The sequence below is a fragment of the Grammomys surdaster genome, unplaced genomic scaffold (assembly GCF_004785775.1).
Source record: "Grammomys surdaster isolate TR1022 unplaced genomic scaffold, NIH_TR_1.0 375, whole genome shotgun sequence".
NCBI classification, from domain to species: Eukaryota; Metazoa; Chordata; class Mammalia; order Rodentia; family Muridae; genus Grammomys; species Grammomys surdaster.
The window spans coordinates 1,318,900-1,341,354 of NW_021604794.1; the positions used below are offsets into that span (position 1 = coordinate 1,318,900).

General features: G+C 41.9%; 1 protein-coding gene across 7 annotated transcripts in view; it reads right to left on the bottom strand.

The window, feature by feature from the left end:
* Positions 1 to 1,481: 1,481 nt before the first annotated feature.
* Cdc14b (cell division cycle 14B) overlaps positions 1,482 to 22,455 on the bottom strand; it is an 85,134-nt gene continuing 64,160 nt past the window's right edge. For 3 of the 7 annotated variants that reach the window (XM_028781222.1, XM_028781227.1, XM_028781225.1), the window contains exons 10-14: positions 19,564 to 19,702; positions 19,298 to 19,457; positions 18,440 to 18,537; positions 9,988 to 10,104; positions 1,482 to 5,157 (exon numbers count right to left, since the gene is read on the bottom strand). In XM_028781222.1, the coding sequence (XP_028637055.1) occupies positions 5,121 to 5,157; positions 9,988 to 10,104; positions 18,440 to 18,537; positions 19,298 to 19,457; positions 19,564 to 19,702 (551 nt within the window). In that variant the 3' untranslated portion in view covers positions 1,482 to 5,120. Of the gene's footprint in view, positions 5,158 to 9,987; positions 10,105 to 14,079; positions 14,227 to 18,439; positions 18,538 to 19,297; positions 19,458 to 19,563; positions 19,703 to 22,455 lie in introns of those variants that run through there. The other 4 variants (XM_028781223.1, XM_028781228.1, XM_028781224.1 and 1 more) reach the window with 3 other exon arrangements.

The window sequence follows — 22,455 nt, forward strand, 5'->3', positions numbered from 1 at the left end:
ATAATAGAAAAAGGAATAGATCCCCCATGACCTCAGTACTAGGGGCCAATGTCCTGTTATTTCACCAACTAGCTCATGCATGTCCCAACAGCTGCTAATGGGAGCATTCCATTTGAAAAGCATTATAGCAATATTTTCATTTTTTTAATTGAATATAATACAAATATATTAGTACATGTTGAGCTCTTGCACCAAGTGGCTCATGGCATTATTGCACACCACTAACGTCCTATCCCAGCTGGAATATTACCATCCCCATCTCGTGAATAGAAACAGATCTATGTCAGCTAAGCCCAATCAATAAGTAAATGGCCACAGCCAAGTTTTGTACAAAACAGACTGGGCTCCAGATGATTCTGTCAAACTGCTCCTTCATGCAGGATATAACACAGGCTTGAAAACTGGCTTTGCTTTTTAAGAGAAATTATATGTATGTTGGGATGGGGCATGTACATCCTGGGTGTGTATGTGTGTGTGTGCTTGTGTGTGTGTGTTGGGACTGGGGCATGTGCATCCTGTAGAGAGCTGAGGACAGTTCTGTGGAGTCAGTTCTTTCTTTCTACCTTTATGTGGGTCTAGGATAGAACTTAAGTCACCAGGCCTGTCTGGGAAATGCGTTTATCTGCAGAGCCATCCTGGTAGCATTTCTGCCTATCTTTCCACTCACAATCCCTTAGCAAGGCCTCTCTGCACAAGCCAAGACTTACCTGCATTGAGTGTATTCCCACCTTCAGGTAAAGACAAATGTGAGTTATCAACTCAGGTGCATGAGATTACATACCAGAAATATCAGAAACAGAGGACCATAGTCTACTAAAATCAATCTTTATAAGGCAGATCACCCAGAGTGAGCTGAGTCAACATCAGATACAGGGGGCTTCCCCTAGTCCTGCCAGCTCTGGGACCAAGCTACAAACCATGATCCATTGGCCTATAGGATTCTTGAGTCTTACTCTCCAGTCCATCAAATCTTCAAGTTGTTCAAGCTGGCAAAAAGGTGCATATGGAGTGATCTCATAGCAGGAGTGCACTCACTAACCTCCTGTGTCCCCCCTCCCTTAAAACTGAGGTTCTGAAGACTTACCCTCCTAGTACCTTACAGTTGGCTACATATGCAGACAAGACCTTTTAAGAGACAAATGTAAAATGAAGCCAGGAGAGTGGCCCTAATCCATTCTCACTGCTAAGCTTCTAAGATCAGGTATGGGCAGGCAGTTCAGAAGAAAGGGCATGTGAAGTCCAGTGAGAATTGTCTATGAGTAAGCAAAGAACAGAATCCCTCAAGAGAAACCCATCCTGATGATGTCTTGGTCAAAGCTTCATGCTTCTGGCACTAAGAGGGAACACATTTTTCTTTATTTGTCCCACCCAGTTTGTAGTATTTTGTCATGACGCCTCTTGTAAACTAAGAATTAGATCCATTTCATAATTAAATTGCTATCTATTGGGCATGCTTAGTAAGTGAATACAACAAGCCAAAAGACTGTTGAACATTTTTAATTATATGATTGTAAATTATACAATTTCTACTATTTAGTATTTTGTATAAAACCATTTTACAATACACAAGATTTTTCAAATGCAACAAAAAGTATCAAAAACTACATATGTGCCAAGTTTACAGGCTATCATGAAGCTTTATCTTAAAAATACCTTCAGGAGAATAAACATCCAACCAGTTCTTTCAGCTTTAAAAAATATGATTAGAAATATACAATTTAATAAAATATCAAGACAATGGCTGAGCAAATACTGACTCATCAGTAACATTTTAAAACTTCATCTGTACATGAGTGCACAATAAAGTCTTCAAACAGTGGATGTAAAACTGCAGTACTGCAATCTGACAGACATGTCTGTCCACAGTGAGTCCTACTGGATCATCAAGGGGGGAATTTCTTACACAGTATAGGCAATCCTTTAAACATATCTGTAGTATTTCCACTTAGTGACATGGGGAAACACTCAGATTTATGGAGAAATGCAAGAGCAGTGGCTATCCTCACTCTCTAGGCCACTTCAGTGGGAGAGAAATCTTAAAATAGTTTTTATTGTCTGTCTGTTTTTTGAGACAGGGTTTCTCTGTGTAGCCCTAACTATACTGGAACTCTCTCTGAAGATCACATAGGCCTTGAACTCACAGAGATCCGCCTGCCACAACTGCCGAGCTAAAAAAATAGGTTTTAAGGTTTCTGACCAACTGCTTTCCAAAATGCAAGTAAGAACTTTAAAAAAATATATATAAGGAAAAGCAGCTGATGTTTCTAGAACACATACTCACTTGTCACAGACAGCTACTCAAGCTAACGAAGGCCTGAGGAAATCCAGGCACAAACTACCCAGAAAGCTGGAAAGGTCTACTAGACCTGATTATGCTCAAAGAGCCTCATGAGAACACTTGGGAAGCCTCTATGACCTGTCAGGGCCCAAGCCAAGAGGTAGAAGCCACCCCTGAGAGGGAGGCAGTAGGGCAGGGCAGGACAATGGATAGGGCTAGGTTTTGGGTGGTCAAGTTAAAGCTCGGAAGTTAGTGAAGAAGAGCAGCATGTGGTCATGTTAGTTTAGACAAATACTGCTACCCTTGAATGTGGGGCTGCTCGGGGTCCATCCTTCTTGCCTCAAAGCAAGAGTTATAGCTGGGCCTCAGAATTGTATTAATCTGTCTATAAGTCCTGAAGCACAGCTTGCAGACATTCCTCTCTTGGACTCTGGATGGGATGAGTTCCCCAAAAAGCATCAAGGGTACCTATAAATATACTTTTCTAATTAATTCTGCTGGAAGAGGATTTGATGTACTTACAAAGGTATTTAAAGTTCTTAAGTTAAAGGGGCCTCTCCATCCAATATCCACTGATTCATCCTCTATAGCAACAGGGTCTTCTATCCACAAGTTTCTGGGTAGTTTTATTTTGGGGAGAGGTTGTTCATTAATTCCCAACAGGATGGATTTTATATTAGTTTTATCAAAGACTTCCTGGGTCCCGGATGTCACCAGTAAGTTGCTATGCAGTTCTTCCCAGACAACATCAAGTAGGTTTTCCTGGGAATGTGTCCTCACCAACTCACATTTCCTAAGTAACTTCAACAAGGGAGTTAAATACAGGGAAGAGCCATAGGGCAGCAATTCTAGCTGAATGGAGCTGACAACACAAAAAGGTGTCTTTTAAAAAGCACTGTGGTCATCTCTGAAGCCCAGGTGGTTTTCTTCCAAACTTGCTGACCACGAGTCATTGTGGGCAGGCCCTATTCACTCATCCTGATACATGAGAACACATTTAGCTTAGTTCAGATGGAATGAAGTCTTCTGTCTCCTAAGTACCTGGCCTGGCTTGTTTAAGGAAGGAAGAACCACCCGAGAAGCTTCTATTTTCAGCTTTTGGCAGTTTGATTTAGCATGATTGGTAAATGAAACGTTTGTCCTTCTACCTAGATCTTAAACTCATTCATATCCAGGGATAACAAACCTTAACTGTCTTTCTCCATTGTTTGACAGCTATGTGCTACCTAGGGAGGGGCTCTCTGTGTGGATTTACATTGAATCCTCAAGCCTCCAATCCAAGGCCAGGCAGTGCAACTTGAGGATAGAAACACTGAAAGGTGGACCCACTGTCTTTCAATATTTTTAAATTTACTAGACTTTAGCCTGTTAATACCAACTACAAGAAAGGCGCTTTTCAAGCGGGATTGCCTGCTCACTTGACACATTCATCTGTCTTAGGAAGGCATTGGCTGTCAATGGCTTTCAATATTGCATTTCTCCAGTTTCTAAACTGGAAGAGTCAAAAACCATTAGCCTTAATTGTGGAAGTAACCAAGACAACTATAAAGTATTTTCTAATTATGGGCTCTGTCTTTTTTTTTTTTTTGGCAGCAGATAAATTCTGGTTTTACAATTGCTTCATGGCACAGGTACTGCTGGCTTCCAGCAGGGTGAAGAGAAAAGGCACGCTACAGTTTCTAGTCATATTCCCTAACCAAAGGCAACAGTGAGATCCCTTACACAAACAGCCTAACTCCAGAAGCAAGTGATTGTCACTAAAATCAAACTGTGAATCAAAGGGAAAAACTCCACAGCATTACAGAGAAAGACTCTACAAAGAGTTAACCATTTTGGGATTTCGGGGTTGGTTTTTGTTTTGGAGACAGGACTTCCTTGTATATCACTGACTGGCCTCGAACTCAGAGATCCACCTGCCTCTGCCTCCCAATGCTGGGATTAAAGGCGTGTACCACTACCGCAAGGCTCACAATTTTGTTTTTAAAGTCACCATTATTTAGGATGCTTTTCCAAAGAAAAATGCTAGGGTTGATGTTTGGTTTTTAACGTAATGGAGTAAACGCAATTATAACATGTGACTGAGCAACCCAACATCTCCACTCTAAAATCGTCATCCTAAACGACACAAGGAAGGATTTGTAGGAACCATTTAACTGAGAAAGGATTCCAACTCTCTCATCAACATTCTCTGGCAGGTTTTCGGTAACCACAACAACATCCAACAGTGTTTGAATGCAGTGTTCACAGATTGTTAATAAAGCACTCTTTGGTGAAACACAAGCAGCTCGGGTACTTCACACAGTGAACATCACAACAGTATTAACAAGAGGAAAGTGAAGCCGACTGTACCAAATCATACCTTAAGATGGAGGGTACCACTGGAGGGGTGTCCATCTCCTTCATCTTTATAAGCTGCAAGTCGGGGTCACAGGCTGAACAAAAAAATAAATACCTAAGAGATCTCCATCAGATCATCCACTCTTCTGGAGGCCAGCAGCGAACATGATTGCCATCACAGGGACACACATGTACCACACTCAGCAGATAGCTCTCTGGTGGCAGAGGACAGGGCATTGACACCTGAGACTAAATTCACAACGGCAGCTTTTGTCCAACTTGAGATTACAAAAGGGAGAGTCGGGCCCTCAAACAGGTCAATCACACTCCAGAGTCAGTGAGTGGATGAGAGGCCAGTGACATGTTCTTCATTGAATGAACTTCTTTTATGGAAAGAAGCTAAGGCCATTGCAGACTTTGCTTTGTTCTCAGATCGACTGGCTAAATCCTTTTGGGGTTTTCTGTTCCTAGTCTTCCCTGGAGTGCCGGTCACCGGTTTTTTACTTTAACGTAAGACTGTCTTAGTCCTTGAAATGGCTGGACTGAGGAGAAAAAAGAAAGAGATTTACCATGAAGATTCTAAAGTGTCCCAGAGGAAATTTTCAAAGACAAGGAAGGCAACATAATGAGAACATTGACATGCTAAGAGCACACACTTGGTGTGATTTTTAATGGCATCCTTTAGAAGAGACAATACAACATCAACCATAAAGGCAGACATGAGAGAAAGGCAGGGCAGAGAAAAGTGCAAATTTTGTTTAAAGAAAAAAAAAAAGCAATAGAAATAAACAAAGACAGGCGGGCATGGGCAGCAGAGCAAGGCAGGTACCATAAGGCCAGCACGGGCATTTGCTGCAAAGCACTCCTCCTCTCCCTCCAAGGAGCCAGGCTGTGGGGAAAGAGGAGAGAAGGAAGAGATAAAAAGGGATTACTGGGTGGTTTCAAGCCAGACCCAACTTCTCGGAGCACTTGGCCTGTCTGTAAAGAGATCTGGGCGGGGATAGCCAAGGGCTCCTTCTGGGCTCACTCAAAAATCAACCTGATTCACCCTTCCTTTCTTTCTTCCTCCCACAATGTGCTGGTACACCTCAAACTCATCAGCAACTTTCAGAGAAAAAGGAAAAGAGAGTAAAGATGAGAAAAGACAATCCCACCCACAAAACTATTTCTGACCTAGGGATGACCCTCAGTTGGAAAGAGAAGACACATCTGAATTGGATGTGTAGCTTTTACAGACACGAGGAGAGAGTACTGAGTGCAAAGATAATCGGCGGGTTGAACCAAGTGGAAATATATCTGCCATTCCACAGGATATTCACTATTTTAAAGTACAGAGAGAACCAGCACTTAAGAAGAAAATATAGAGAGAGAACATCCTGGGACTCCTGGAGGTAATGGTTGATGAAATATGAAATCCTAGAAGCAATAGAACAGGAACCAGGTGCAGTGATGCAGTGACAGGCAAGACGGGCATGAATTTCACAGCAAGGACTTAGAAAGTCCAGGAAGTACACACGCAGGTACTCCACAGAGATGACCACAAGGCATGAGTTTAGATGAGCAATGAAGGACCTTGAGCATCACACCCTGTAAGTATAAGTTTCCTGGTGCCATAGGCATTAGGGTGGTTTGGTGGGCAGAAGCAGAGTGATGCATCTTAAGTATAAGAAGGTCACTGGACATGAGAGATTTTAAGGAAATGGTATGAAATAATGGAAAAAGAAACTTTAGAAGCTTCCAGAAACACAGCAGTGAAGAGCTATAGAAAGACATGTGAACTGAGGTGAATGGCCCAAATAAGGCATCTGCAAGTCCTCCACTTGTAGACGTGACAGTGTTCAAGACTTGTTCTGAGAGAGCGATTCAGAGTTAATATGGGAACACTGAAAAAAAAAAAAAAGCCAATTAAGTCAATTATGAGCTATATAATGGATTTGTGGTCATAATAGAAAGTGAGAGGCGTGGAAACCCACAGACTTACTTCAGAACCTGACAAATGAAAAGGACACACACACACACACACACACACACACACACACACACACACACGGCATCATCAGTATAAGAACTAAATGACTCCATCCCACACAAGCAGCGTGCTCCACACAGAGAAGCCACAGGACTTCTGACTGGATGTGGCTTCCGTCCAAATGGAATCTGACAGGAGGAGCACAGTGGTCTTTCTCCTCCAACAGCAAATACCTCTATTACAACCCACCCATCTTCTCAGGGCAACTAGCCATTCTTTTAAGAGGTTTTATTGGGGAAGTCTCTGAAGTTGAAGTCTCTCTTGATATAGTGTCAAAACTCTGCTCAGTGCAAAGGGAGGTTGGTGAGAATCTCCATCCTAGAAGCCTCAAAAAAGGGGGAGTGGGTGGGTTTGGGAGGGCATAGGATTAAACATTCATGTTGCCATGGGCCATCACAGGAGGTGTGTGAGTGCAAGGACCTGGAACAGAAGAGAGGTTCTCTCCCACAAAAAGAACCAGGAAACCTGGTGAGCCTGAATGGAAATGAACGGACATTGAAAGAAAGTGAAATTTTTGTTTTGATATGCTTTTTTGGGGGGGAGGAGTGCTATTGTTTAAAGAAAAGAGATTTCAATTAAGTATGTTAGAATTACCTAACCATCTCAGCTGAGATATTTTTCCTGGGGTAGATTATATACAAATGTTAATTCCTTTAACCCTCTAAACAAATGCTGAACATTATCCAGCAGGTTAAATGCAGGAGGCTATAGTCTGGAAATCTCTGATTTTCATCTCCTAGAAGTGGTGGAATGCCATGCACAGTTGTGTGCCTTTCTTCTGTTATCTAGAGGTGATAATAGTTAAGGTAATATGAATGTAGGCCACAGTACTCCTACCTCAACTTCCAAATTTCTTTGACTTATCTCTACTCAAAATTCCTGAAAGGCACTTTGGTCCAGTTCATTTAACCCAGCTTATTTAGAATCCTCAAAGCATCCAATCTAGGACCTCAAGAGCAGCTCACTGAAAATCAGAAACCACTATCCTGGGAGGACAAGTAGAGGTCACAGGAGGTCCATGTGCAGCCAAGAAACCTAGACAGAAGGATTGGTGCACAGTCAGCCTTCCTCAGTGGAATATGGCATGATGTGGTTCAAAGTTTGAGCTAAAACCCCATTGCTCAGAATCAAACGAGCAAGTTTTATTGGACTATACCAAAAGCTCGAGCACTTAGATATCAACATCAACACCACACCTTCTGACATGGTTGATGTTCTGTTTTGAGACAAGGTCTCACTACATAGTCCTAGACTTTGATTTGTAGACCAGGCTCCTCGTCTCCTAGGGGCTGGAATTAAAGGCCGCCATTCACAGGAACTTTTGACAGTCTGATTGCACATAAAAGGTATTCACATTTCCTGTAACTTAATGGAAACGTTGGAATCTAAAACCTCAACTGTCCTACCAATCAGAATCAAGGAGCACGGGGTTTTTGTACTTCATTTGTATGCATATTTAGAAATTTGCATATTATAAATAATTATCACAATATACTTCTCTATATGTCATACTGTATAATTTCAAACTGGACTTATATAGCTCAGAAATTTTACATGGGAATTTTATTTATTTTTCTTACTTTTTTCAGAAGCATTTATCCAAGTCATTAAATTTTCTTTTAAGACATGACTTGGGTTAGGTATCTACTTCTGTAGTAAAGCACTTTGTCTTGTCCACATGAAACCCTGAGTTTCAGCATCAGTACTGTCAATCAATCAGTAAATAAATGGTTCCTGGTTAACCATTAATTAAATTAAATGGGCACAACTAGGCCCATCTTCTATTCTTCTGCCGGAACTCAGACACTATGTTATAGTGTACCCTAAATCTGACCCTGTCCTAAATTTTCTTGTCAAGTTGGAACCAGAGTATATTTGTTTTTTTAGTTTTTTTTTTCAGTTTTTTCGAGATAGGGTTTCTCTGTGTAGCCCTGGCTATCCCAGAACTCACTCTGTAGACCAGGCTGGCCTCGAACTCAGAAATCCACCTGCCTCTGCCTCCCAAGTGCTGAGACTAAAGGCATGCACTACCACTGCCCGGCTGGAACCACAGTATAAAAGAAACATGAACACTCAACTACATATCTAATTAAAAATTTAAAACAGAGCTAGAGAGACATCAAGAGTGCTTGCTTCTCTTCTACAGGACCAGAGTTTGTATCCCAGCACCCACATTGGGAAGCTAACAGTCACCCTGACTCCAGCTCCTGGGAGCCCAATGTTTCCTGGCTTCTGTGGTTGCCAACACTCCATACATATAAAATCCTTAAAATTAAATCCTGAACTTTTTGAGTCAGTGGCTGACTGAAGATTCTCAAGTACCCACACAGGTTCTTCTTCCTGTTCTCAGGAGACTAACTCCAAAGTGAAATGTTACAAAGAATTCAGCAACAATGAAAACCAGCAAAACTCAAAAGCTTCCCTTAGAACCTAGAGTGCCCAGAGCTCTTGCGACAAACCGTGATGGTGGACCATACCAAGCATGAGCTTACAGTGACCTAGGTAATGAAGGTGAAAAAGCTTCCAACAAACCAGACAAGAATTGATAAAAGAGGTAAGAAGAATGTAGAATCAGGCCCTGTTTTTCCTCAGAGCCATCCAGTTTTAAAGTGAAGTATCTCTGGATAGTGATGGTGCATGCCTTTAATCCCAGCATTTGGAAGGCAGAGGTGAACAGATCTTCATGAGTTCGAGGCCAGCCTGGTCTACAGAGTGTATTTTGGGACAGTCAAGGCTGTACAAAGAGACCCTGTCTCAAAAAACAAAACAAGTGAAGTTGAAGTGATGGTGCCCAAGCATGATCCGGACACCTGCTTTTCATGGGCCAGGAAGGAGCAATAGTGTGCTCAGCAGGACTGGGTCTCAGAATAACTTGAGAATGACATGTCTGTCTTTGGTTTATGACAGATATCCAGAGATGGTGGAGAATGTTCTCAGAGCCTAGAGTAAATAGAAGTAACAACCAAGGAGATAAAAAGGGAAGTAGTGGCAAGTTCCAGGAAGCACTGTGGCAGGAGAACAGGACCTCAGGGTGAGAGTCCTAAGGCTCTGCCATGACTTGTTGAGCTCTATCTGATATGGAAGAAGAGGCTTCCTTCAAGCCCAACAGCAAGCATTTAGGCAAAGTTCTAGTGCAACACTCTCAGCTTACCCATATCAAACCATGCCAGAGACCACACTTCCAACAAGAGGGATTTCCTCTGAAAAACCAATAACATAACAGCCTCCATTCCCATCACAGAGCCTCCAACTTCCTATCTTCATGTCAGTCTCCAGAAGCAGGGTCCAAAAGAGTAAACTGGAAACAAACATGAGACTTTCCAGAATGGGAGTCTTTTCTCACCTTTTAAGACTGCTTTTTCCCGAAGCAGATCTGGTGGTTCGTTTAGTAATGCCTGCACTGCCAGAAAGGTTAGGTTCAGGGGTTTTACAGCTCTGAACACTGGACTGAAGAATTACTCTGAAAACAGTTGGAAAAAGGTAAAATTATATTCACTAAAACAACTGTTAAATAGTTGTTAGAGGAGGCAATTTTGCACAATCACATTTGCCATTTACACACAAAACAGACTTGAAGCACATTTTTATACCAACCTCTCTTTGAGGGTTATTATAGAGGTAGCCAGGGTGCTTTGCTTTGGGGAAATGAATGACCTGGCATTCTGTACAATTTACAAACCAAAAAAACTTATTAGTCAAACCTGTCCAAGCAGGGTCTCAGACTTCAATCATAAAAACAAGTCATAAACCCTTTTAAAGTGTTTAAATATAAATTTAGCAAAACAGCTGCATAATATTCACTTGTCAGAGCAGAAAGAAAGTATAATAAACAACAAAGCAATAATTTTATGCAGAGCAAAGTTTTAAATATGTTCAAGCAAAATTTCAGTTTTGTCTGCATCATAACTACTTACTAAATCTTCAATTATCATAACAAAACTACGATTACTTAAATACTGTGAAACTTGTCATAATTAAAATCTAAAAGTTTTCTCATAACAGAAGACTGCCCAGAAGGAAAAATCATGAATCAGAAAGAACAGGCACACTCTCTGTAAGTAATTCTCAGTAAACTGTCAGAAGAAAAATAACAAAAAACATCAAAAGATGTTGGCAGGTAACTCTTTGCTTCAGAACCATATGCACTGATTTATTCCCATTGCTGTTTGCTAGAGGAAGGAGAAAACATTGACTTAAAAGCTTCCTCCCTTCAGAGTCAAACTACTATTGGGAAAGCAACCTGTGAGAGACCGGCTCCAGAGAGTAAAAAGAGGTGATTCCAACTAAGGAGGCCTTCACAGGCCTGTCATGACCAGGGTGACTGACAACAACCGGTTCCTAAGCTCAGATGATAATGGGGTTATCCATAGAAAGGACGCTAAATAACTCTCTACTTGGTTCTCCAGCTGTACGAGAAGAGCAATCTAGCCCTGATGAATTAGCCCAACTCTCAAGCTGATCTGAAATACTCCCAACAGCAACAGTAGACTCATACAGAAATGTGACTCGAGGAACCAGCTGCCCCAAGGCATGAACTCTCCTCTCCAAATGGAATTTATTAAAATGACTTATAACACTTTAGTAGGCGTATTATCAGCATGCATATTTACTGGGCATGAGGACTCATTTATACGGCTATAATGTGTAGACAATAAGATGACTAGCTGGCTCAGCTATAGCCTTATATATCATACCTTGTGTTGGGAACCTTCAAGGCCCTCTTCTCCTTAAAAAATTCTGTTAGTTGTTAATCACGGTTACTCTGTACTGGGCTATACAGAATATTAATGCTACTTCTCTTATCCAACTGCTACAATTTCTTTCTTTTAATACAAATCAAGGAGAAAATGTTTATTTCTCTCTTAAGGATATGAATCTAGAATTTTGCTTAAAGGCAACCAAATCCATCTGCTGATTTCTCCAGGCTTCTGGGCAGTAAGTATGCATACTTGATTCTCCTCTGCTGCTTCTTTTAAGGGAGAAAAATAAGACTGGATTTTTCTGAAACGCTATTCCCCCATTTCAGATCATCTGAAGTCAAAAGCTTGGTAACTTTTAGAACACATACACATACATACACACACACACACACACACACACACACACACAGAGAGAGAGAGAGAGACAGAGAGAGAGAGACAGAGAGACAGAGAGAGAACCAATGCCTGCTAAGGTAATTTACTCCTGATCTCCTAAATTACTGAAATTTTTAAGTGCTATACAAAACAAAGATCTGCTGCTAAATCAAGAAGTATTGTTTAGGGTAACTGGAAATACAGAGTATTTATTTTCCTAGGAAATAGTTGTAAACAAATGTGAAATAATGATATTAGTGGTTACTATTTTCTGTGGAGCTTTAAAACTCAGAAGGAAATTTAGTATACACTAATCACACCAGGGAGGCCTCAGGTCATCTGGCCTGAGCAGTTAATCTATTAATACAGTAGGGAAGCTCCAGGACTACACGTATATATTACCAGCAAGCGACTCAGATAGGGTGAGGAGGCCAAACTCTGCCACAGGAACATGGGGATTCACTGCCACCTGCCCTGCCCACACGGTTCTTCCCATGCAATATACAAAATTTACATTTTTCCTCTCTCTAGCTCTCTTCCCCAATGTAGTTTGCCTTAGTCCTCCTTACTCTGTGCTCAAACTATAGACTATTGCCCTGTCTGTGGTATCTCAGCAGCTCCAGATTTTATAGACAGTGACAATGATGTGAGATACATAGCAAAGTTAAAAAAATAATCTTTTGGACCAAGAGTGTCCCACCAAGCCTCAAAATGCCTGGATGGCTTTCTAGGGGATCACTGCCACAGAGCTTTTTGTAGGACACGCCACAAACCCCTGTACCTTTCTGTAGCAGCACTGTCCCCCACTGTGTGCAGCAGATGGGGAACATAAAATGCTTTCTGGTCTTAGGCTCCAGGCCACCAGCTAATAGAACTCTCACTACTAGGCAAAGTTCACTCACCAGCTCACAGCAATGATCAATCACGATGGAGCAGTGAACTGTCACCCACAAATTAGGTCTCTTGGGAACAATCTCACCAAGAGCTAGTGGCTATGAAGATCACACTTGTTACTTGACTCAATTACAGAGAGCTTTTAATTCAAGTCAGTAGGCAGGCTAAATGGAACACCCTGCTTTGGTCTTGAAACGCAGTGTTGACATTAGCCACAGGGTGATCCAACACTCTTGCAGAGGACACTGAGGAGGAGCTCCCCAGGAGAAGCAACATTTAAGCTGAGACTGAAGACAAATCTTAGCAACAATTCCACCCATTCAGAACATCTTGGCCACTTGGAACAGTCTGAGAAGAATTAACTGTAAAAGGCATCATTGTTCCTCAATAGGTAGAAAAGGCAAAAAAAAAAAAAAAAAAAAGTGAAATGTGAGATTATAAACTCAACTAAGATATGCAAGGAAACGCCATCATAAATAAATAGTGTTCAGCAAGTTTTCTTTGGTTTTATGGAGTGGACTCTGATTCCTTCTTAAATCTTCTTAGCTACATGAAATCCTCAACAGAACCACAAAGGGCCAGGGTTGGCTGCGACAGATTTTCACTTTGGAGGAGATCCTAGAAGGGAATTCTGCACGCTTTGGTAATTTCTAAGTCCAAGATGGGACAAGAAAAGTTATTTTTGGAATGAACTGAAGAAAGGTCTCAGAAAACAGATACAGGATGGTGGTGGTGTGAGGCAGAGTCTCCCTCTGCGGTTCTGGACTGTGGTGTTACACATGGAGGTTTTCTGCTGCCTTCTGCTTACAAGTGCCTCCCCTGAGAAAATGACCAGTCAGGAGACTACACTTGTGCACATAACCTAACAAAGATGGTCTGGCTATTTTGGGGAATGGAAGGAAGAGTCCAGAGACTACAGAAACACAAGCAAGGGAGACAGCCAGCTCCCTGCCTTCTTTTCTTACTTAACACAAAGAAGATGTGATGAGAGTGGACAGTTCTACAGACTCTAAGACCTGTTCCACAGGCAGAACTCAGGCCACAGTCCTCACTAGCCCCCAAGGCTACAAAGCCCAATATTTGCTAAAAGCAGAAATGGTTAGACACACTCCAGGTACTGAACATGAGAAGTGAATATAGCCCCCTGGTGGACACGAAACCAGGCTAGTTAGCCCAACTACCTAAACAGTTTCGACAGGCAAGAAAACTATTCCAATGTCCACATTTATAAATAGCTAGTACAACTTTCAAAACTAGGTGTTATTTTTTAACACCCTTGACTCAGAAGGATCGTTGAGGCCCTCCTCTGCTGGTACCATCCCATTCATTGAAAAGATTCAGAAAGAGAACCCTGGAAAACAAGCAAACCAACAAAGCCAGGAGAGCCAGAAGGAGAAACACATGCACCATGAGATCCACATTGGACACCAGGGGAGGGCAGGAGAGAAATGGAACAGGAAACTTACACAGCAAACTATCTGTCAAAGGGTCCAGATGGCTACTGTGTTCTGAAGCCATCAAGACAGAACAGCAGGGTGGGAAGAATGTAGTCACACACAATCCACCAGATGGCAACACTACACAGTGCAGAGGTCAGCACAGCTAGGGGACATCTGGAAAGGGCGGAAGGGGAAAGAACAGATGTTCAAATCGGGAAGCCAAAATAAATCATATAATAAAATACATAGAGCCACCTGTGGATTTAAGACACCCTAAAAGGCCCAGAGCAGCAACTGTGACGGCAAAGGGGCGGGAAACAAGGGTGGTGGTGGTCCAGCTTCTGTTGAGACAAAAATGCTAACTTTAGTTTAAATAGGTTCAACACACAGGACAAATGGTTCGACTCCATCTCCCACCATACTGACTGACAGACAGTACTTGAGCTGGCCATCATTAAATATACAAAACACTACACCTGAATACAAGTAGAAGAGGACACACAAACAATCCACAGACTGTCTAATATGATCAGGGGTTGACTGTGACCAGGGAATTCCTCTGAACAGAAACAGAATGGCACACTCAGGGATGTGGATTACAGAAGTGCACCTGACCAAGAGCCATCAATTTCACTACTGTGGCCACACTATGCCTGTTTCCAAGATGGCCCTCATAGCCTCAGGCATTTAAACACTTAGTCCCCAGGTGGTTGAGACAGTTGGGGTAGGTGTGGGATGGGTGGTCTCAGTGGGGGAAACATATCGCTGGGCATGGACTTTGAGGTTTCAAAGCAGCTTGCCATTCCCAGGTGGCTCTCTGTGCTCCCTGCCTGCAGCTCAAAATTTAAGTTTTCATTTCCGGCTCCAGCTGTCATGCCTGCTGCTATGTATGCTGTTGCTTCCGTGTTGGGGACTCTAACTCCCTGGAACCTTAAGCCCAAATAAACATTTCCTCCTCTAAGTTGCCCCGGTTATGGCGTTTTATCATAGCAACAGAAAAAGTAACTAGTACATGCTCAAAATTGGGTATTTGTTTTTCCTTTTCTTCCCTCTGGTCTTCAGGTCACCTATTTTGCAGGCTGGCCTTGACCTTTCTATAAGTAGTTTAGAATGCCCTTAAACCTCTGATCTTCCTGCCACCACCTTCCAAGTGCTGTGTCACATACCCAGTTTTGGCCTGGTGTTTCTTGCATGTGTGCTGTATGTAGTCACACATGAGTACATATATGTGTAGATCCCACTGAGCTCTCCCCAAACCTTCTACCTGTTCTCATTCAGCCATTTCTGAGCGCATCAGACTTCTAGCCCAGAGCCTTGCACAATCTGCTGAATGGTAGGACATCTGAAGCCACCTGCAACTTCTGCGGGGCACGGGGTTCTTTAAAATTTAATCTTCTTGTACTTCTGTCACCATATGCCTACAGGCTACAAATTCTATAATCTCAGTTTATCTAACAAAAGAGTTCCAGAAAATACTTTTCTGAATAGAGTGGAGAGTAAAATTTCCCGAAAGTTCTATTTAATGTGAACTTTTGAAAGAAGACTGTGTGTGTGTGTGTGTGTGTGTGTGTGTGTGTGTGTGTGAACGTGCAGAAATTTCCTGGAGCTAGAGTTATAGCTGGTTATATGCTGGCTGATCTGGGTGCTAGAAGCCAAACTTGGGGCCTCTACATAGGCAGGACTCTCAACTGCCAGGCATTTCTCCAGCAAATAACAAAAGCTTTTTTTAAAAAAACTATTTATTAATTTATTTATTTATTTTATGTAAGTACACTGTAGCTGTCTTCAGACACCCCACAAGAGGGCATCAGATATCATTGCAGATGGTTGTGAGCCACCATGTGGTTGCTGGGGTTTTGAACTCATGACCTCTAGAAGAGCAGTCAGTGCTCTTAACCACTGAGCCATCTCACCAGCCCATAACAAAAGCTTTTTAATGATTTAATTATTTTATGTATATTGGTGTTTTGTACATCTATGTGATCATGTCAGATGCCCTGGAAATAGAATTACAGAGAGTTGTGAGCTGCCATGTGGGTAGCTGGGAATTGAACCCGGGTCCTCTGGAAGAGCAGTCGGTGCTCTTATCTAGTCCAACAAGAACTTTAAAAAAAAAAAAAAAAAAAAAAAAGCCGGGCAGTGGTGGCACAGGCCTTTAGTCCCAGCACTTGGGAGGCAGAGGCAGGTGGATTTCTGAGTTCGAGGCCAGCCTGGTCTACAGAGTGAGTTCCAGGACAGCAAGGGCTACACAGAGAAACCCTGTCTCAAAAAAAATAAAAAGCAAAAACAAAAAAGAATTTTTTTAATAACTTTAGTTTGGTAGATTTTTTTAAAAAAATTTATGTACTTTATGTTCATGAGTGGTCTGTCTTCATAAACACCAGAATAGGGCATCAGATTCCATTACAAAATGTTTGTGAGCTACCCTGTGGTTGCTGGGAATTGAACTCAAGACCTCTGGAAGAACTAGTGCTCTTAACCACTGAGCCATTTCTCTAGCCCCCCCAACAAGAACTTTTGACCAAGTAGAATTTGTCTTCTCTCATTCTTAACCTGGCTTCTGAATGTAGGGCAAAACAACCTATTAAGAAATAAACTAGTGGGCCGGGCGGTGGTGGCGCATGCCTTTGATCCCAGCACTTGGGAGGCAGAGGCAGGCGGATTTCTGAGTTCGAGGCCAGCCTGGTCTACAGAGTGAGTTCCAGGACAGCCAGGGCTATACAGAGAAACTCTGTCTCAAAAAACAAAAAACAAAACAAAACAAAACAAAAAAACCAACCAAACAAAAAAACAAAACAAAACAAAACAAAAAGAAATAAACTAGCAATGGACAATCCTAAAACAAAGTGTGTGTAACCCACAAAATTTGCAAATTCAAAGGATTTCACAGTCTCCCCCTACCACCATCAACAGCAAAGGGCAGGCAAGGAGGCTCACTAGAAATAAGGATCTCAGACCCCACCTCAGAAACTCCAACACAAAAGTGAATTATATATATGGTAAGCCCTCACATGATTCAAAAGCTCAGCTAGGTCTGTGGAGGGCTGCTGTGGGGTATGACCTACCTTCCTCTATCAGGCACAGAATTAGTTTTGGGATGATTATTTTGTGAATAAAAATATCTAGAAAGGGCTCAGAAAAAAACATTGATAATTTTAAAACATGGCATTTGAAGTTAATGTTCCTCCTATACTGTATTTTTATCTATTAATTTATATGGAATAAATTATACAAAAGACATTATTTGTAAAGAGAATTCTTTCTTTCTTTCTTTCTTTCTCTCTTTCTTTCTTTTTTCTTCCTTTCTTTCTTCTTTAAAGATTTACTTTTTATTTATATGAGTACACTGTCAGTGTCTTCAGACACACCAGAAGAGTGTATCAGATCTCATTACAGATGGTTGTGAGCCACCATGTGGTTACTGGGAGTTGAACTCAGGATCTCTGGCAGAGCAGACAGTGCTCTAACCGCTGAGCCATCTCTCCAGCCCAAAGAGGAAAGAATTCTTAATAGATATTTAAAATCAGAATTCATATAGGACTTTATGTTGAAAATGTTGACACTTTGTGTTGGGGATCCTCCCAACCCTCCCTCCAAGAAGCGCTGGACCCAGAGGCATGCTGAAGAACCACTTCACTAACTTCTTACTGTACTACCAGATATTTAGGATAAAGAGATTTATCTCTATCAGTCTTTTCTCACAGAGAAAGTAACACCAATAAGGACAGGGGCAATGGCCTGGGTGGGATCACCTATGGTAGAGAGCCTAGAGAAAGGTACAGCAGCTTCATACTTTGCTTCCCCATATTTGTATGTCAATCATGAATGTTCCCTGTAGTTAGATCCAAAGTAACACAAGTGCTTAAGAGGTTCATGTGGGGATAAAGACACCTATTAACTATGAAGTTTCTTATTCTTGTGATAAACCTTTGTCTGCATTTCAAATCTCCAGGACACCGCCTCCAAATTATAAAAACATAATTTAGGGGATGAGTTTATCATGACAGAACATCATGACAACTCACTCAATTTTCCTGTGTACAGACTGACGACGGACATGTGTAAGGGAGTAGATTTAACAAACAACCATTTAAATACCTAGGGACAAATCTGTTAACCTGGTCTTGACATCTGCTGTCACTCTCTTGACTGTCTATGGACAAAACTTCCCTAATATTGCTTTCTTACCTATCAAGGCTCCTGAGGTTACAGTGGGACACAGAGATAAATGCACTCATCTCTTCAGACTGCATGCTTAGCACTCCCAGGTGAACACCTCTAGATTTCAAACCACACAAGTGATCACTGCAACGTAATGGTGTGCAGCTATGGAGAAAAGTGCAGGAAACATAACAGACAAGTGACCAGAGAGGAGGGAGGCACTCACGTGAGGGGGATAGCGCTGGCTTTCGGCTGTCTCCGGCTTTTCAGGGCCCGAAGTCTGTCTCCTTGTGTCACTCCACTGACTTCATCATCATCACTATACTACATGCGTTAAAACAACAACAACGACAACAACAACAAAAAATAAACACTGAGCTAACTTAGGTTCTATTGCAGCCAAGTGGCTACTTACTCAGACATTCAGGCATATACATACACACCCACATATACACACAAAACCACGAGTGTGGATGTGTGCATGTACACACACACACACACACACACACACACACACACACACACACTTTGAGTTTCTTCTGAATGCTAAACGGCAGTTTTCAAAAATGAAGCTACCATATTTCAAGACAATCAAAGCTGACTTTTCAGGGTCACTGGTCTCAAAGCCCTCTATGAAGGGGTAAAGATACATAATGGGCTTTTGGTTTTAGAACTTGTTAACATCTGAACATCCATTCATTACTACTTAACCTAGTACTTAAACTTAGCTTGCTACAACTGTGATTCTTTGAAAGTTCTCCATTTGAACTACTAAACCAGTTGAGATGAAGATGGTGTGCTCAGGTTGGGGTGGAACCAGCTCCATCTTAGGAGCTTAATCCCCACTAATAATTGCCATCTGTGTTTGGAAGATAACGAAATGTCCTGTAAGCACACAACTTTCTTTTCAGTCAAACATTTCTAGAGAAGGTTATGAATATATGTAAACATGACTGTGTGGTAACAGCCCCTAAAAGTCACTTTATTTTATTTTAATCTTTACCTATAGTTTTCTCCATGCCCTACAAGGATCTCAACAGCATTTACAGCAATAACAACAGCGTGACCGAGGTGGTTCCATTACCGGCTCAGGTTCTTCATTGTCTTGATTCTCAAGCCCGTTTATCGAAACGTCATCAACATCCGAAAGGTGTTTGGAGAAGGCTTCTCTGAGGGGTCCATTCTCCTGCCCTCTTAGCTTTTGACGGAAATAGTCGCCTTCTAGCCAGAGGCTTGATTGTTTCCTATAGTATTTAAACAACATCAAAAACACAGCTTTCCATAAGGACATGCACCCTCACATCCCCACACCCACCTGTTCTCACAGAGACAAGCTTCAAGTACACTTACATGACCAGAAACTGTTGCTGGGGCCCAATCACTGAGCCAGGTCTACAGATTCTGAGCCAGGCAATGCTCTCCGCTGCTGTCATCCTGTAATGCTTCATGAGGTAGCAGCCTATCAGAGTACCTGTCCGACCAAGGCCAGCTAGAAAAACAAACCACATCAATAAAATCTGTTTGCACATCTTCCAGAAATTTCTGAAGAGGAGGAAGAAAAAAAAAAGTTGCAGCCTTCCCAGGGTTTTGCCTCTCTCCACAGAGGTTCAAAGTCAGTCTGAAGAGGTTTTAAAAGGGTAGGTGCCAGGTCTGACCCTCAAGGTCTAAGTGGGATACAGCCTAGGAGCAGAGATGGAATCCAGGGCCTTCTGAAGTTCCCCCAGAGGATTTGATGTAAAACCAAAGATTGAAAATCACTTTCTAAATAAGGACCCCTTAGAGACATGGAGTTTGGAGTTGGAGAGATGGCCTAGTGCTAAGAGTACTTACTGCTCTTACAGAGGACTTAAGAACCCAGATTCGCCAGGCAGTGGTGGCATATGCCTTTAACCCCAGCACTTGGGAGGCAGAAGCAGGCAGATTTCTGAATTCGAGGTCAGCCTGGTCTATAGAGTGAGTTCCAGGACAGCCAGGGCTACACAGAGAAACCCTGTCTTGAAAAAACAAAACAAAACAAAACAAACAAACAAACAAACAGAATCCAGTTTCAATTCCCAGCACCCATCTAATAACTGCTTATAACCCCACTTCCAGGAGATCAAACACCCTCTGACCTCAAAGGCACCTGCATGCATGTGGTACACATGTTCACTCAGGAAAACATACACATGCACGTAAATAAATTTTTTTTAAAGATTTATTTTTATATATTTGAAAACACTGTCACTGTTTTCAGACACACCAGAAGAGGGCATCCCATTATAGATGGCTGTGAGCTACCATGTGGTTGCTGGGAATTGAACTCAGGACCTCTGGAAGAGCTGCCATTGCTCTTAACCACTGAGCCATCATCTCTCCAGCCCTAAAAGTATTTTTTTTTAAGTATGCTGTTTTCTGCCCAAGGCTTGCATTTGTTACCACATCCAATAGTATTACCTACTCAACATCTGTATCAGTTCACACTCTGCTTTACAGGAGGAGTGCTAGGGACAGAACCCAAATCTGGAACATGTTAGACAAGCACTCCAACCTAAACTATACCTCATTTTTATTTTTTCTTAAGATTTATTTATTATATGTAAGTACACTGTAGTTGTCTTCAGACACCCATATGAGGGCATCAGATTTCATTGCAGATGGTTGTGAGCCACCATGTGGCTGCTTGGATTTGAACTCATGACCTCTAGAAGAGCAGTCAGTGCTCTTAACCGCTGAGCCATCTCACCAGCCCCTCATTTTTACTTTTAACTCTTTCTTCCTTTGTGTATGTGTTTCTGTATGTGGTATGCATCTGAGTATACATGTATGCATGTTTGTTGGGATAATCTTTAAGTTTCTCTGTCCTTTCTCACCGGTCTAAAGCATCTTCTGATTGGTTTAATAAAGTGCTGAATGGTCAATAGTTAGCCAGGAGAGGATAGGAGGGACATCCGACAGAGATAGGAACTCTGGGAAAGAAAGAGGTAAGAGAGATTTGCTAGCCAGCTGCAGAGGAAGAAGTACAGGTACTGAGGAGAGGCATGTGCCACGTGGCAGAATGTAGGTCAGTATAAACAGGTTAATTTAAGTTCTAAGAGCTAGCTGGGAGCAAGCCTAAGCTAAGGCCTAAAGCATTCATAATTAATAAAAGGTCCCTGTGTCACTATTTGGAGCTGGTGCATCAGAGATAGGCCAGCAGTACATGTTTTTGACTGTGTGTGTTGGGGATGGGGATGGTATATGCACACACACATGCACAAGGAGGCCCTAAGTAGATGTCTAAGAATCTTCTTTGATTGTTCTCCACCTTATTCAATAAGGCAGGGTTTCTGAACTGAACCTAACAGATATGGCCGTTTGGCTGGCCAGTCCGGTCTGGAAATGCCCCGTCTCTTTCCTTCCCAGGCCAGAATTACTGGTGAGCTACAAGGCCACCTAGTTATCTCTTTGTCTTCTAGAGATCAGAACTGCAGTCTCACACCTGCGTGGCAAACGCTTTATATGATGAGTCATCTCCAGTCCTACTTCTTTCCTCTTATGGAGACGATTATAATTAACTCCTATGATGGTTAATGTGTTATATCAACTTGGAAGGAATTTTGGTCAAGATCGCCACTTCATCCAGTGCCAATTTTAGTAAACACACTGCTTTCCAAAACATGGGCAGTCCTCTTACAATCCATTTAAAATCTGAATAGAACACCCAAAACAGGTCCTCCTGTACCCTGTGTTCACGCCTCCAGGTAGGTAGCTCATACCCAGTACAGATGAGAGACTCAGTGACTCCAGTTTCTTTTAATAAATCTCTCTCTATATAAACATGCTATTGGATTTCTAAAGGTCCCTCCCTGATGCACATATTTAGAAAGGCGTGCTGCTGAAGCAAATACATGAAACTGTGGCACCTAATACATGAACTGTTTAGAAGAGGACTGAAGTAGCTGTTAGGAAAGCCACCTCAGATGAGGGCAAGCAAAGAGGTTTCAGCAAGAAGCTGTGTGGAGGTAGTTTCCTTCCAGCCCGACTTTGTTCTTAGTGGTTGTCTCACAAAAGGGAGATGCTGAATTCTGTCAAATGCAATTCTTATACTAACTGAGATGATAATGTGTTTTTTGAGCTTCACAGTTACTGTGGAGACTTACCAATGACTTTTCTATGCTGCTTTAGTTCTGTAATTCCAGGAAAATGCTTTAGTAGAGCGAATTGTATTGTATTGTATTGTATTGTATTGTATTGTATTGTATTGTATTGTATTGTATTGTA